This window comes from Mobula hypostoma, chromosome 20 (genome assembly GCF_963921235.1).
Source record: "Mobula hypostoma chromosome 20, sMobHyp1.1, whole genome shotgun sequence".
In the NCBI taxonomy this organism is placed as follows: Eukaryota; Metazoa; Chordata; class Chondrichthyes; order Myliobatiformes; family Myliobatidae; genus Mobula; species Mobula hypostoma.
Window position 1 is genome coordinate 42,920,335 of NC_086116.1, and position 17,688 is coordinate 42,938,022.

Here is a 17,688-nt window from a genome sequence, read left to right on the forward strand (position 1 = left end):
TAAACACAAATTAACCAGAATCCACTGTTTATTATGAGAAAACCATTTTTAAACAAATAACATGCAGAATCCTAACTGCACCACTAACATTTCTTTTAATGGAAGGAAATCCATGGAGAGGAGCCCGATAGCGTAGCAGTTCATGAGGCGCTTTACAGAGCTAACGATTGGTGTTCAATTCCCACCGCTTTCTTCAGCAAGTTTCTGTGTTCTCCCTGTGAAGCATGAATTTCTTCAATTTGCTCTGGTTTCCTCCCACGTTCCAAAGACATGCGAGTTGGTGTGAGCGTTAGTAAGTTTTGGGCATCCCTAGTTATTAGGGGAAGCATGGTGACACGAAGGGCTACCCCAGCACATCCTCGAACTGTGGTGTTTTTGACGCAAACTGATGCACTTCACTGTCTGGTTCGATGTCCCTGTGACAAATAAAGCTAATCTTAAACCTTATTTGCTATTTTTCCTGGTCTGGCTGTTAAGTGATTTCAGAATCCAGGTCAAAGGCAATTGGGAATGGACCTTCCCAGATCCTATTCTGATTGTGTTCAGTCTTGTAAAATTTATTTTTATGTTATTCCTGGTGAATTTTGTAAATCTGATGCTAGGTGCTTGTGATCTTGCTGCATATAAGTTTTTCATTGCACTTGTGCATACACGTCCTTGTATACATGACAGTAAACTTGACTTTGAAACACCTACATGAATGCAATACAAAGGGCCAGAACTGGTAGCTAAGTTTATTTCAGGATTATGCAGTTGAAAATGAGTGAAAAGAGATGATTATCCTGGAAATTCAACACAACCTTTCCCAGCATAAATCATACTTGCTCATCTGACATCATTACTGACAGGAATCAGATTTCTTCAGTCCTTTACTTCTTCCTCCTAACTTCTTATTTCATTCCCCTCCCCCCCACCAGTGCACACCTTCCCCCTCACCTAGTCTCACTCCTCACCTGCCAGCTTGAACTCCTTCTGCTCCTTTACCTTCTTATCCTGGCTTCCGTCCCTTCCTTTCTAGTCCCAGTGAAGGGCGTCAGCCCAGAATGTCAACTGCTTATTCTCCTCCACAGATGCTGCCTGGCTTGCTGAGTTTCTCCAGCATCTTGTATGACTTTTGCTCAAGATTTCCAGCATCTGCAGAATCTTTTGTGCTTGTAATAATGTCATCCTTTTTTAGCGCATAAGGGAAGGTCGTCTGCTTTGTCCTAGGTCTAACCTTGTTAATCATGGGCTGACTGTTTTCAGGCTAGAACCCTACTGATCCCACCATGGTTTTGTTCCACCATTTAGACCTCCTCGTCCCGCACCATGAGTCCTCTTCCTCAATCTGCCAGCTGTTCCAGTGGACAATTCCCCAAGCTGCAAACCCTCTATCCCTATCTTCAACCTTGATTGGCCAACCTAAAGCACCCCAAATTCCCAGACTCAATTTTAGTCTCCAGTGAATATTTCCGTCTGCAAAAAAAAAAGTGCAGTGGCCCTCTGGAGCGACTGAAGTTGCGGCACGGCAGCAAGTTCACGAATAACAAAAGGAGCTGGTACGTCACGCAGCCTGCAGCGGACTCTGGGCCACTATCTCCATGCGACCTGGATCACCCCGCAAAGAGCTGACATGAACATATGAGCCAAATTATCTCATTCTCTATGCAGTGGTCCCCAACTTCCGGGCCGCGGACCGATACATTGCCGCAAAGAACGCAGGAGTACAGCAGTAGCCCGAACGCACCCAGCACATCTTTCAGAAAAAAGACAAAATAAACAAGCTAGTTAATTAGGTGCCGCCCAGCATGTAAATATTGGCCCAGGTCAGAGGCAACGCAATCGGCAATTGCCTCTGATCTGGGCCGACATTTACGTGCTGGGCAGCACTTAATTAATTAGCTTGTTTATTTCGGCTTTTTTCTTAAAGGTGTGCTGGGTGTGTTCCGGCTACTGCTGCATTCTTCGTGGCCATGTATCGGTCCGCGGCCCGGAGGTTGGGGGCCACTGCTCTATTGGAATCATTTTGATTCTATGTTCTAAGGTTTGTTCGGCATAAATTAGGAAACACGGATAGTTAGAAATGTGGCTTTGACACTTTACACTCAGTTCTTTCCTTTACCTTTTTACAAACTTCATATACTTTGTATAGAATAATCTGTCTGAATGGCTTGCAAACAAACGCCTTGTCAAAATCAAAGCCATTATGTTTACCTTGTTCTACCTCAATGCACTGTGTAATGAACTGATCTGTATGAACAGTATTCAAGACAAGCTTTTCTCTATCAGTACATGTGAGCATAACAAACCAATTACCAAAGCTGGGCCTAGTTGTTATGATGGCAGACAAGGCAGGAAGAATTCAATAGCTGTCATCTGCTCTCCCTTTTAGCGGAATCTCTAAGTGGGTTTTGTGGGCGTGTTGGTTGTTAACAAAAACGAAGCATTTCACTGCATGTTTCGATGTACAACTGATGAATAAAATTCTGAATCTCAAATTTGGGCTGCCTGGGGAACATTTTCAGATCTAAGACTACAGCTACCAAAGATGTCCACATGCTCCTTATTAGATGTGTCAACTACTGGTTGTACGGTTACCTTTCTAATAAATGTGCACCAAAACAAAACTGAACCATTACCACACTAAGATCAGTGACCGACTTTGGGTATTGAACTTAGTTCCAATGTTTATCATGAGAAAGCACACTCCCAATCTTTTTCAAAATCAGAATCAAGTTTACTATCACTGACATATGTCATGAAATTTGTCCTTTTCCAGCAGTAATACAATGCAAGACAAAAATTACTATAAATTACAATAAGAAATTGTATATATTGTGTATAATGTATGTGTGTACAGCCATCAGAATTGGATAAGAAAAGAAAAATTGTATGAAATATTGCTTATTAATTTTTTACTCTTGCAGGTTATCCTGGTCTAGATTTTGACTGGGCTGATTATCTTAAACAATGTGGAGCAGAGGCACTGTCTCAGTACTGTTTCAGAAATGTAAGTTTTGTCTGCATTTACACGAGCTTATTATATAATAATTTCATTTAACAGCCTTTTACTGTTTCAGGGAAATAGTCATAAGAAATTTACATACAGTTCTTGGAATTATCTGATGGTGATAATACTTTTGGACTATTATATACATTTTTGTAATTGTTTTTTTACCGAATTAGGTTACAACATATAATTCTCTAAAATTAGTGTAGAATTTGTGCTGCAAATTCTTGAGTTAAATACTGAAATTCCTTTCAAGCTCTCTAACTTGAGCAAAAAAATCTCATGTTCTCAATATTATTTATTTACTTTGTATTTGTACAGTTTGCCTTTTTGCATATTTGTTGTTTTCCTGTCTTTGCTTGTGTGTGGTTTTTCATTGATTCTATGTATTTTCGTATGTACTATGAACGTCTGTCAGAAAATGAATCTTAAGGTAATATATGGTGACATGCATGTAATTTGATAATTGTGCAAAAATCAGAATTAGTAAATTAGTGAGGTAATGTTAGTGGGTTCATTGTCCATTCAGAAATCGGATGGCAGAGGGGAAGAAACTGTTCATGAATTGTTGAGTGTGCACCTTCAGGCTTCTATACCTCCTTCCTGATGGTAGCAATAAGAACAAGGCATGACCTGGTGGTGGGGGGTCCTTAGTGATGGATGCTGCCTTTTTGAGGCATTTCTCCCTGAAGATGTTCTGGACACTACCAATTTGTTGTTGGAGTTTGCAAAGGGATCAGTTTGTATAAACCAGGAGTGAACCTCTTAAGCTACGCAAAATGCTACGAAAAGCTCAGCAGGTCAGGCAGCATCTATGGAGGGGAATAAACATTTGGCATTTCAGGCTGAGATCCTTCTTCAGATTTCCATCATCTGAAGTATCTCTTGTGTTTATGCAAGAACTAAAGTTCTTTTTTCAGATAACCAGTCTGGCATCTTCTCCTTTCCTTTCCAGTCCTGATGAAGGGTCTCAGCCCAAAACATCCACTGTTTATTCCCCTCCATTGATGCTGCCTGACCTGCTGAGTTCCTCCAGCATTTTCCGTCTGTTGCCCTGGATTTCCAGCATCTGCAGAATCTCAAGTGTTTATGAACCTCATCAGGTTCAGTTGTGTTCCCTTTTGCTAAATTTCCCAGTTTCAGTGCTGGGAAAGGAAATGCTGCGAAGTAAGTTTAGATGAGCTTCAGACTTCTTTAGAACCCTGGAGATATCATGGAAAGAGGTCAAAGTGAGAAGGGAAGTTCTATTTCCAGCCAGTGGCACAAGAGTCAATAATCCACCGTTCACAGAACTTCATTGTTGTGCTTGTAAACTCCCAGTCTGTCACCCAAGTAAAGGGGTTCACTGCACAAAAGTCATTGTTTATCTTGCAAGATTTCTAAAAGCAAACAGCTGCAATTTACTTTAAACATTATTCACATTTTCTAAATAAAGAACTTTATGGAAGTCTTAGTGAGATACTTTAGTAATGAAACCTTTATCTTTTACTATTGACCCACTTTTGTTATCTGGGCAACCAATGTCAATAGTCTGACAGTGCCATGGACAGCAATGAGTGACATTTTCCAATGTTAAATCTTTGCATGTGGACCCATTAGTGTCCTTACAAGCCACTGAGATATCTAAACCAAAGGGTAGCGATTTGAAGAATTCTTCAGTTTGGCAACATTGCATGGGAATGTGGATTTTGCGTGCTGGTTTAAAGCTTGATCCAGCAACCTACTGTCCCAAATCCAGAGCATTATCAATGGCAGACATGTTAACCAGCATTAGAGGGGTACAGAGGAGAGAATTTATGAGGGAAATTGCTAGAGGTGATAGAGCTATTCTACCAGAATCTGGAAGAATTCAATAGGCGTTTCACCTGTGAATCTGTCAGGCCCCACACAGTCTTGCCAGGTGGAGTGACACTTCACATGCGAATCCACCAGGGTCAGCTGTTGTATCTGGTGTCCCGGTGCAGCCTCCTCATCAGTGAGACCCGACCACGATTGGGGGACAGCTTTGGCAACGCCTTTGCTTCGTCAGCCTTAGAAGGTGGAATTTCCTGGTGGCCACTCATTTCTGTTCAACTTGCCATTCCCATTCCGCCGTGTCTGCTCATGGCCTCCTCTGCTCTCTCACTGAGGGTTGGAGGAGCAACACCTCATATTCTGTCTGGGCAGCCTCCACTCTGAGGGCATGAACACCGATTTCTCCAACTCCCTTCCCTCCCCCTTCCCTCCCCCTTCCCTTTCCCTCTTTCTCCATTCCCCATTCTGGTTCCCTTCTCACCCCTCTCTTCTCAGCTGCCATTATCTCTCTCTGATTCCCTCCTCCTTTTCACTCTCTCCCAATGCCCATGTACACCTATCACCTTCTGGCAACTGAACTCTAGCCCCCACCCACCCAGCCACCTTCCTCTCACCTGACTTCACCTATCACCTACAAGCTTGTACTGCCCACCACCTTACCCTGGCTTCTTCACCATTCCCCTTCAGTCCTGGTGAAGGGTCTTGGCCTGAAACGTTGACTTTTTATTCCCCTCTATTGGAGCTGCCCGACCCGCTGTGTTCCTCCAGCATTTTGTGTTTGTCTCGTTCATTACCAACAATTTCTCACATTTCTGAATCAAAAGTGGAGTGGATCCTTCTTTGCTGTGACATTTTTTAGAAGTCCTGACTTGAGCTTTATTTCATATTTGATTTATTGTTAGTCCCTGTAGATTAATCGCGTGTTAGCTGGGGAGATTAAACAATTCTACGGAATGTTCTGGAGATTGAAGATTTGCTTTTAATGTGGCCAGTTGTTGTAGCAGTGATCCAGGAACCGCCTTAGCGGAGCTTGAAGCACATCATGAGTGGATTATCACCACACTATTAACTTCTTACTTTGTGTGTTACACAGCCAGAAAATAATGAGGTATCAGCTTAAACTGACGGAGTGAGCTAGACCTTGGAAGTGCAAAAACAGCTGTTGGGCCAATAATTTTAAAGGCGTACTGTTGAATCCGCCGTAGACCGTGAAGGCAGTTGTGTGGCGGCAAGGTGCAAGCTGGGAAGTTAAAGTGAGATTGTTTTGGAGCCTGTTTGGCAGCAGTTAGGAAGGCTGAGGGCAAATTCTCAGTTTGAGTGAATCAGAGAGTTAGTCAAGTTTAAATCAAAGTTTATTGTCAGAGATGTATACATGCATGCTATGTTGGCACTGGAAGCCTGGCGACACGTGTGGGCTGCCCAGTACAATCCTCACTGATTTGATTTGATGCATTTCACTGTATGTTTCTATGTACATGTGAATAAAGCTGATCTGTAAACACCGTGAAGTCGTTGCATTGCTACAGTATGTGTTCCCACTGAGATATCGTATCAGCTGATAGGTTAGTCATCAGCGATGGGGTAAAAAAAGCACTGTCAATGGTGAAATGTTGGGCATTGTGCAGAAACACTGTGTGAATGGGAGAGCAGTTTGTAGAGATGAATAAAGGAATTGAAAGGGAAAGTGATCGCAAATTATCTTAATCTCTTTGTGCTGCTGAGTTTTCATAACTAAATTGTCTGGCAGCTCATGAAATATTTTGATAGATCTTTTTCTCCATCTTGTCAGTTTTATTTTTTTTTACAAAAGGGTACTATGTAACATAAAACACAACAGCACAGAAACAGGCCTTTTGGCCCATCTAGTCTGTGCCGAACCATTAATCTACTTTGTCCCATCAGAGTGCACCGGGACGAAAGCCCTCCATACCTCTCCCATCCATGTAAATATCTAAATTTCTCTTAAATATTGAAATCGAACCTGCTTCCACCACTACTTCTCGCAGCTCGTTCTATAGACTCACCACCTTCTGAGTGAAGAAGTTTCCTCTCATGATCCCCTTAACTATTTCACCTTTCAACTTTAATCCATGACCTCCAGTTCTCATCTCACCCAACCTCAGCGGAAAAGTCTGCTTGCATTGACCCTATCTATACCACTCACAGTTCTGTATACCTCTATCAAATCTCCCCTCGTCCTCTACCCTGCTGTATTTCCATCTTTTTGATATCTTTCCTGTTTGATACCTTGGTTTTGGATGTTAATTGTGCTCTTCAGGGTCAATAGGTAACAAACCTACTTTGAGCATTTAGCAATATTGCAGTGTGCTACATTTAGTTTCTCATAATGGGGAAACGTGTCTTTTCTCTGTTCTTCAGACAGTTCTCCAAAATTAAGTCTTTGCTGAGCAAGGAATCATATCGGCATTCTTTATATTAACAAGATTGGCATGTTACTTAATCCTATGTATATCTGAAATTACATTAAAGGACGTTTCGGGCACAAAAGAGAGTTTTAAATTAATTTGTTCCTATGTAATGTACTTCTGTTCTCTCCTGAGTATCAGTGTCAAAGTTGGCGTTTGTTGCCCATCCCTCAGTCGCCCCTGAGAAGGAGATGATGGACTGCGACAAGTCTTGTTGTGATCAGTGTGCTCCCATGGTGCTCTCAGTAAAGAGTTCAAGGGTAGGAATACACCAGTAGTGAGCAACCAGTAATGTATTTTCAAGTTAGAATGCTGATTGACCTGGAGAGCAACTTGAAGGTGGTGATTTTCTCATGATGAGTTGATTGAAAACTTGATTCAGAATCAGATTTACTTATCACATGTACATTGAAGCATGCAGTGAAATGTGTTATTAACAACCAGCACAACCAAGGATGTGCTGGGGGCAGTCCACAGGTGTCACCACACCTTCTGACGCCAACTAGCATGCTCACCATGAACACAGCAAAACAAATGTGCAAAGCAACAATGACAAAACGAGCCCCTTGCATCCCTCCCTCCTATCCCTCCTACCCCCCCCCCCCACATGCATGGGCAGTCCTCTCACCACAGGACAGGCCATCTTTGGCCTCCCGTCTCCTGTGGATTCGTGGAATCACAGATATTGGGCCTTCGACTTCCCCAGTGAGCTCTCGGAGATTCAGAATCAGGTTTAATTTCACTGGCATTTGTAGTGAAATTTGTTGTTCTGTGGCAGCAGTCTCTTGCAATATTATAATAACATAACTATAAATAGCATTTGGAAGTGTGTGTATGTATGTGTAAATGTAGGTAATTAAATAGTGCAAAAAGAAAGCAAAAAGGAAAATAATAGTAAGATACTGTCCATTCAGAAATCTGATGGCAGAAGGGAAGAAGCTGTCCCTAAAATGTTGTGTGTCTTCAGGCTCCTGTACCCCTTCCTTGATCATAACAATGGAAAAGGGTATAACCTGGATGATAAGGGTCCTTCATGATGGATGCTGTCTTTTTGAGGCATCACCATTTAAAGATATCCAGGATACTGGGAGGACTGTTGCCCATGATGGAGCCAGCTGAGTTTGCAACTTTCTGCAGCTTTTCTGATTCTATGCACCGGCCCCTCCACGCTAGACAATGATGCAGGATTGGCAGAGTTACTCTTTTCTGAATTCCTAAGAATAAATAAAAGTTCAAAAAATACAATTGCTAGAAATCTGAAATAAAAACAAAAACTTGCACACATCAGATCAGGTGGCCTCTTCCTGGCAAAGATTTTGGGGCTAAAACATTAATCATTTCTGTTCTATAGATGCTGCCTAACCTTTGAGTATTTCCAGCATAGAGGCTTATAAGATAAGAGGGGAGAATCGAGAGCATTATCCAAGAGAAGTGTTATTTTAAAATTTAAAGAACATTGAAGAAAATAAAGCAAGGGCAATGGAACAGTGAAAGGTACCTGATAGAGGTGTATAAGATGATGAGAGGCATTGATCGTGTGGATAGTCAGAGGTTTTTTCCCAGGGCTGAAATGGCTAACACAAGAGGCCACAGTTTTAAGGTGCTTGGAAGCAGGTACAGAGGAGATGTCAAGGCAGAGAGTGGTGAGTGCCTGGAAAGGGCTGACAGTGACGGTGGTGGAGGTGGATACGACAGGGTCTTTTAAGAGACTCCTGGATAGGTACATGGAGCTTTGAAAAATAGAGGCCTATGGGTTATCCAAGGTAATTTCTAAAGTAAGTACGTTCGGCACAGCATTGTGGGCCGAAGGGCCTGTATTGTGCTGTAGGTTTTCTGTGTTTCTAAAGAAGCCCAGAAATGTTCTATAATAGTGTAAAGTACATAAGAATAACAAATAATAAACAGGACTGATGAAGCACCAAAAAATGTAACCCAGTGTGCGGGCGAAGAGGATGTGGGTAAGATTCTTATTGAATACTTCAGCATTGTCCTCGAAGTAGATGGGGTTGTGACTGAATAAAAAGCACGTAAAACTTTGGGTAGGGGCCAACCCAGATGAAATACATCCCAGAAATTCTCCCTGGCTACAAAGTCTTCTCAGAAGATTGGCAAATAACTAACTTTTTACTACTATTTAGAAGGAGCGGAAAGCATAAACATGTAATTACAGGTCATGTAGTTTAACTTTGGTTGGTAAGTTCTCAGCCCTCAGAGGTTTAGCTTCCAACTGCGCTTTGAGGAAAAGAGTTCCAAAATACTTAACAATCTGAGAGAGAAACAAATAGTTGTTTGAATGATGGGTTGTTATTTTTAACCAGTACTCTCTACACCTAGATTCTCCCAGGAAACTAAGCGTTCACGGAATGGTGGGGGCATGGAACGCCCTGCCTGGGGTGCTGGTAGAGGCAGATACATGGGGGCATTTAAGACTCTTAGATAAACACATGGATGATAGAAAATTGGAAGGATATGTGGGAGGGAAGCATTAGATTGACCTTAAATCCTGGCCAAAGAACGATCTAGGTTGGATGTTCATCCTCAAGAAGGGTTCCTGACAAGACCTTCCATTATAGATATTTTAATCCAAGTCAGTTCTTACTCTTCTAACTCTAGAAGACAGAGAACCGGGTATGTTGAACTTCTGCCCCATTTGAATCATAGGTTGTTTCCCCACTCATTCTTCAAAACTCCGATGAGTTTTGGCCCAAGCTGGTGACAGGATACTGAAAGCGTGCTTTCTCTGATCGGCTACCGGTGACTAGTGGTGCACCACAGGGGTTGGTGTTGGGACTGCATCTGTCCATGTGATATGTCAATGACTAGGACAACAAAATTAACGGCTTTGTGGCTAAGTTTGTGGATGATTCGAAGATAGCTGGAGGGGCAGGTAGTGTTGAGGGAAGCAGGCAGGGTATCTGCAGAAGAACCTAGACAGATTGAGAGAATGGGCAAAGAAATGGTAAATGGAATATAATATAGGGAAATGTATAGTCATGCACTTTGGTAGGAGGAATAAGGGTGTAGACCATTTCCTATACAGGGAGAAAATTAGTAATTCGGAGGTGCAAAGGGACTTGGCCATGATCAGACCACATTTGGAGTATTGTGAGCAGCTTTTAGCCCCTTATCTAAGAAAAGGTGATGCCGTCATTGGAAAGGGTCCAAAGGAGTTTCACGAGAATGATTCTGGGAATGAAAAGGTTAATTTATGAGGAGCGTTTGATATCTCTTAAATCTATCAAATATTGAAAGGCCTAGACAGTGGATGTGGAAAGGCTGTTTCCTATAGTGAGGAGTCTAGGACCAGAAGGCACAACCTCAGAATTGAGGGACGTCCATTTAGAACCGAGATAAGGAATTTCTTTAACCAGAGGGTAGTGAATCTGTAGAATTCATTGTCACAGATGGCTGTTGAGGCCAAGTAATTGAATATTGTAGTCGCGCTGATACACAACGAGTGAAAGCAACACACTGAGTCGAGCAGGGTCTGGTTGAATTGTTTACCGCTTAAATCCACGCACGCTTAAGTGCCCGCTCCCAGCATCCCCCGCTCTTTGCGGGGCGGAAGTGACGTCGGCTTCTGGGCCGAGGTCTGCCCCGCACTCAGAGCCCTCTCGGTTGCCGCTGGCTGCGGACTCGCCCGCGACTGCTGGAGCCAGTTCGCTTGCCGCGTGGGCGAGCCACCACATGACCCCCCTCCCAGCGGCGGCAGAGCAGGCGTAAATGTGCTAGATGTTCCTGGCGGGAGCGGCTGGCGATAAATATGTCATCCAGGTAGATGAACAGAAAGTCCAGATCTCGCCCTACTGCGTTCATCAGGCGCTGGAACATCTGCGCCGCGTTTTTGAGCCCGAACGGCATCCTGAGGAACTCGAACAGGCCAAAGGGGGTAATGAGGGCCATCTTGGGTACATCATCCGGGTGGACTGGGATCTGATGATACCCTCGGACCAGGTCAATCTTGGAAAAGGTGCGCGTCCCATGCAGGTTGGCCGTAAAGTCCTGGATGTGTGGTACCGGATAGCGATCGGACATAATGGCGTCGTTCAAACTCCTATAGTCGCCGCACGGTCTCCACTCTCCTGCGGACTTGGGCACCATATGTAGTGGGGAGGCCCACGGGCTGTCGGAAGGCCGCACAGTCCCCATCTCCTCCATCTTCTTGAATCCCTCCTTCGCGAGGCGGAGCTTGTCGGGCGGTAGCCTGCGGGCCCGGGCATGAAGGGGAGGTCCCTGTGTGGGGATGTGGTGCATCATGCCGTGCTCTGGGTTTGTTGAGGAAAACTGCGGCGTGATGATAGATGGGAACTCCGATAACACTCTGGCGAACTCGTTGTCGGAATAAGTGACAGAGTCCAGGTGCAGGGCCGGTAACCTGGCCTCACCAAAGGAGAAAGCCTGGAACATCTTCGCATTGTCCAATTGTCGTCCCTTCAAATCCATGAGCAGGCAGTGTGCGCAGAGAAAGCCCGCACCCAGCAATGGCTGTGATACTGCGGCCAGCGTAAATGTCCATGTAAAGCGGCTGGAACCGAACTGCAAGGGGATGGTTCTTGTGCCGTAGGTGCGGATGGTGCTGCTGTTGGCTGCCATAAGTTCCGGTCCTGTTCTTCTAGTTTGGGTATCGTGGCTCGAGGGGGGTAGGACACTGATTTCCGCCCCTGTGTCCACCAGGAATCTACGCCCGGAGTGTTTGTCCCAAACACAGAGGAGGCTATCACGGTGACCAGCTGCTGTAGCCATCAGCGACGGCTGGTTCTAGCGTTTCACTGGAACGAGCATGGCAGTCGGCAGCGGTGGGCCCCGGAACCCCACCTTTGGTGATGATAAAAACACCAAGACTCAGAAGTGGTGCTGTCCCTTGGTGTGGGTGTTACGTGCTCCGCTGCTGGGATGTGGGAGGGCTGGACTTTCGGCCGTGCCGCAGCACTGATTTTGATGGTGGTTCCGCCATTTTGTTTGGCGCACCAAAACACGTCCACGCGGGCAGCCACCCTGCAGGAGGCAGATGTCTTTTGGCATTTGCTCCAAGAAGGTCTGTTCAAAAAGCAGGCAAGGCTTATGGCCGTCTGCCAGTGATAGGATGTTGCTCCTCAGGGCTGATGGCGCGCAGTTGCCCAGGCCATCCATATGCAGTAACCATGTGGCCCGTTCGCAGCGGGAGAGGCTAAATGTGCGCATTAACAGGGCCTTGAGTGCCTCGTATCTGTCTGTTGCCGGGGGCTGATGCAGAAAGTCGATAACGCGGCTCGCTGTTTCCTGGTCGAGGGCACCCACCACGTAGTAATACCTGGTGGCATCTGAGACAATTTCCTTGACCTGGAACTGGGCCTCTGCTTGCTCGAACCAGACCAGGGGTTGAGTGGTCCAGAAGTTTGGCAGTTTAAGGGAAACTGCATTCTGCAGAGCCGAGTCGTTCATGCTGGCTCCAAATGCCTTTGGACCGTCGGGATCACCAATGTGGTCTTGCTGACACACAACGAGTGAAAACAACACACTGAGTCAAGCAGGGTCTGGTTGAACTGTTTACTGTTTAAATCTGCGCGCGCTTAAGTGCCCTCTCCCAGCATCCCCTGCTCTTCGCGGGGCGGAAGTGACGTAGGCTTCCGGGCCGAGGTCTGCCCCGCACTCAGAGCCCTCTCAGTTGCCGCTGGCTGCGGACTCGCCTGCGACTGCTGAAGCCGGTTTGCTTGCCACGTGGGCGAGCTGCCACAATATATTCAAAGCAGAGGTTGATAGGTTCTTTATTAGACAGGGGATCGAAGGTTCTGGGGAAACATTTGGGGAATGGTGTTGAGGGGGTTAATAAATCAACCATAATCACAAAATACTCTGCAGATGCTGGGGTCAAAGCAACACTCACAACACGCTGGAGGAACTCAGCAGGCTGGGCAGCATCCGTGGAAACGATCAGTTCACAAGGTTAATTCCCGGGATGGCGGGACTGTCATATGTCGAAAGATTGGAGTGACTGAGCTTGTATACTCTGGAATTTAGAAGGCTGAGAGGGGATCTTATTGAAACATATAAGATTATTAAGGGATTGGACACGCTGGAGGCAGGAAGCATGTTCCCGCTAATGGGCGAGTCCAGAACCAGAGGCCACAGTTTAAGAATAAGGGGTAGGCCATTTAGAACGGAGTTGAGGAAAAACTTTTTCACCCAGAGAGTGGTGGATATATGGAATGCTCTGCCCCAGAAGGCTGTGGAGGCCAAGTCTCTGGATGCTTTCAAGAAAGAGATGGATAGAGCTCTTAAAGATAGCGGAATCAAAGGTTATGGGGATAAGGTAGGAACTGGATACTGATTGTGGATGATCAGCCATGATCACAGTGAATGGCGGTGCTGGCTCGAGGGGCCGAATGGCCTACTCCTGCATCTATTGTCTGTTGTTTTGGGCCGGAACCCGTCGTCAGGACTGAAGAGGGAAGGGGCGGAGGCCCTATAAAGAAGGTGGGAGGAGCATGGGAAGGCTGGTAAGTCCCAGGTGAAAAACCACGATGGAATGATGAAGCAGACTTGATGGGCCGAATGGCCTAATTCTTCTCCTATGTCTTGTGATCTTCTAATAGTGCAACATAGAGCAATGCCGACCCTTTAATTTACTCCAAGATCAATCTAGCTCTTCCCACCTGCATAAACCTCCATTTTTCTTCAGGAAGAACAAGGGAATTTGGATCCTCAAATCCTCACAGGTAGCAACACTTGTAGACGAGATGGTTCTAGAAGGATTTGGGACATTTTTCTTTCCTGGCCTGCCCAGGGATAGAAAGCAATAGCTGAGTTGCTGTGCTGGAGCTGTTGTGTGGCCGACTGCCCCTTCTTTCCATGTCTAATTCTAGTCTTTTATTACACTGATGTTAAATCGCAGGCACACTGTACACAATAGCATTCACTAGCATTCTGGACACAGTCACCATCTTTGGAGCAGTACAAGGAATGCAGTGTTAAAGCCTTTCAGGGAATGGAAATCCACTACTACTACGGCGACTCAGGCCTAGGGGGCCGGCGTCGGGCACGATGACGGACTCCCCACTTCTCCCTCTCCCTCATCAGTGTGTTCAGTTCATCTACATTAGCCGCGCTGCTGTCTTCTAGGAGCGTGTTGATCATAGTCTTGGGAGGGCGCCCAGAGTTCATCCTCCCGTGCTTGAGCTCCCATATGATGACTCGCAGGTGGCTCGGGGTGGTGTAGACAGTGCCCCGCTAGTTGCAGTCTTCTCGCCTCGATTTTAGTGGTGAGCATCAGTAGGTTGTTATAGAGCTCGACGTTCGTCATGTGCTGTTGCCAACTCACGTCAAGAGCCATCCGGAGCATTCGTGCATAGCAACCATCTAGAGACTTCCGCATCGTCTTGGTGAGTGTCCACGTCTCTCATCCGTACAATGGAAATCCACCCATTCATAATTCACAAGAAATTGAGATATGTAATGAAGTTCACTGTCGTGGAATGCTTTTTTTCAAATGGGGGATAAATAAACGTTTTTTTTCCCAGCTCCCATTTCTTAGCCCATGCACAGATGACACAGCTTTCTGTGATGGAAAGTAGTGTTAAGGACTCGTTCTAGGAATTCAGTTAACATAGGGGGGTCTCCTGCAGCTGAACACGTGCATGTTGTTGTCACCAATTCAGAGCCACCTGAAAAATTACGCGATTGATTGCTGGGCTATTGAAATCACGCTGTCGTCACTCCTACTGCAAATCTGCAGCAAGACTCATTGGCAGCTGCACCATGTCATTGTGATTGCCATGTCTTTGCCGAATTTTCTGCAGGGGCAGGTGGTTAAATCTTGAAGGACCCATTCCGAACCAGCCACGTAGAAGGATGCCGTGAATCCCAGTGCAATTCGCGCTTCCGATTCTATGAGTGACCCAACACAGGATTTTCAGTGAGCCGGGGATAGTGTGATGTCCAAGTTGTTTAAAATAAAAAACAAATTACAATGGAGCAAAGAAAATACTTTTGGAATGCAAATCATGTCAGGATAAATCACATCTCACTGAGGGTTTCAACATTTCTGGTCCTGCCTGTATCGTTTTTGTGCCTGCAGTACAATCACTTTTCTCATAATGGGGGATCCAGCTTCTGTTGCATTGGGTTCAGTGATGAAGTGCTCAAAAGATACATCAATGCAAGTGAATGCCTGCAAGAAACTGAACCTTGGGATAGTATATGGTAACATATTCGTACTTTGAACTTTGAGTGTGTTCACCATCGCATTAAATTCAAATGTACTAGTACAAACCCCGACCAGAAATGCTCTCTCAAATTCCTTGATTCATCCTGTGAATTTATGATCTTGTAATGAACAAAAAGCAACTTCTGTGCAATTCTATTTCTAGGAACGTAAACCTGATTTACTGACTACTTGCTTTTCAGCAAGAATTAGAGATTCCAGTGAAAGTATTTGATGTTCATTGAATATATAAGTGCGCATAAATGGAGCGATGTGTATTTCATTTGTTTAAATGAAATGCAATGATGTATGATTTTTGTTTTAGAGTTAATTTGTAGTTCCTATCTCTGTATTAATGGGGTGGCAGGGTAGTGCTGCGTTTATTGTAATGTTATTAGAGTGCCAGTGATCAGGGTTCAATTCCCACCGCTGACTGTAAGGAGCTTGTACGTTCACCCTGTGCCCTGTGACTTCTTCCTCCAGGTGCTCTGGTTTCCTCCCACATTCCAAAGACATACAGATGAGCAGATTCATTATTCACATGGGTACAATTGGGTAGTGTAGGCTTATTGGGCCAGAAGAGCCTGTTAATATACTGTGTCTCTTTTCTTTTAAGTCTAACTAAATATTTTTTTTATCTGGAATAGCTATTTAAATATTTTCAGCATGGATTCCCCATTTCAAAGGTAGTTCTTCATTCTGTTACAAACACGTCTATTTTAATTGTATTTCTTTTTGATATAGTGTAATACACAAAGTACCTGCTGCTATTTCTGCAGTTTCCCATAGGATATTCACCACAGTGCTGGGTTGTTTGATAGCATCGGCCCCTAAATAAGTACAGACATGCAATCTTTTGTTCTGACATTGATCTCTGAAGGTTGCCTTCAGGCACAACATAGGCATTGCTATTAAAGAGTATATATATCAAGCTGGATTAGCGGTTTCTCTTGTAAATGTATAATTAGAAGCCATTTAAATAACTATCTTCATCTATTTTCCTAATGAACACATTTGAATCATTTATTTTATGGAGTAATATGAGGTCTCTTGTATTTGTCTATTTTGATCTTTTTAACGTAACTGAATTAGTGATGTCCTCCACTGGTAAGAACCTACAAAAGAGCTTTTATCTATCATACCTCGTGATTTATAAAGTTGATATGCTTGCCAGGATGGTTATTTTCTAGTTTGGCATTATAGATGTGCATAAACTAATGAGAGGCCGTGATAAGGTCAACATCCAGTGTTTTTCTTGGGGAACGGGACTCACCGATGAGAGGACATAGGTCTGAGGTACGTGGGGAAGGATGTAAAAGGAACCTGGAGGGTGGCCATTTCCCAAAGATGGTGGTCGATGTATAAATGAGTTGCCAGGGGAAGTGTTTGAGGCAGGTACATCAAGAGCATGTAACAGACACCTGGAAAGGTACATGGGTCGGAAAAGTTTAAAGGAATATGGGTGAAACTGTAGGCAAATGGGACCAGCTTAGATGGGCATATTGGTCAACAGGAATGAGTTGGGCCAAAAGACCTGTTTCGGTATTGTATTATTGTTTCAGTACATGTAGACCAAGCAAAAATCCTTGTTAATTTTCAAAGAACAAAGAAATAATAAATCATATTTTAAGTTATTTTGATCTTTCTGATTGTTAAGTCAGACGAAGAAATATTATACTGCAGCATAATCAGCAGCAAACAAAAGAGTATACAAAATAACAGCATTATAGTCATGTAAACTGAACAATTAACCCAGGATTATTTTCTGCTTTTATTGTTGATGGATTCCAGTTTTCAAATATTTCATCTGTTAATTTTATTTCTTGGTATGGGAATTTGAAAATTAAATTGGTTGCATTGTATTCAATGCTTATAAAATTTGGGTAATATTATTTTAATAATGAGAATTTACCCTAGAATGTTTCAAAAACCATTCGAATGCCCTCAGACATATAATTTGACCTTTAGCAAAGAAATGAAGTTAGATCATTTTCACAACTGAATATTAATGAAAAATGCAATATTCTCTGGTCCAGTGAAATTCTTGACCACTTAATTATATATAATTAACTCTTCATTTATATATCTTTGTAGGAATATTTGTAAGTTCCTTCTGCTATTTTTGATTAAAAGGCATTCAATCACCATCAGAACAAATTTTAAGATTCTGATTGTATTAAGAATTCACACTCTACCTTCTAAAAATCTGTTACAAAGCTGTTAAGTTTTAATTCCGCCAATTATCACCTTATATTTAAACTGTTGCAGAACATTCACTATGACGCATAACCTTGTTATAA

The 17,688-nt window shown here is 43.9% G+C and overlaps 1 protein-coding gene across 4 annotated transcripts in view; it reads left to right on the top strand.

The window, feature by feature from the left end:
• sfmbt2 (Scm like with four mbt domains 2) overlaps window positions 1-17,688 on the top strand; it is a 226,853-nt gene that overhangs the window by 123,607 nt on the left and 85,558 nt on the right. For all 4 annotated transcript variants that reach the window (XM_063072736.1, XM_063072738.1, XM_063072739.1 and 1 more), the window contains one exon: window positions 2,907-2,989. In XM_063072736.1, the coding sequence (XP_062928806.1) occupies window positions 2,907-2,989 (83 nt within the window). The remainder of the gene's footprint in view (window positions 1-2,906; window positions 2,990-17,688) is intronic.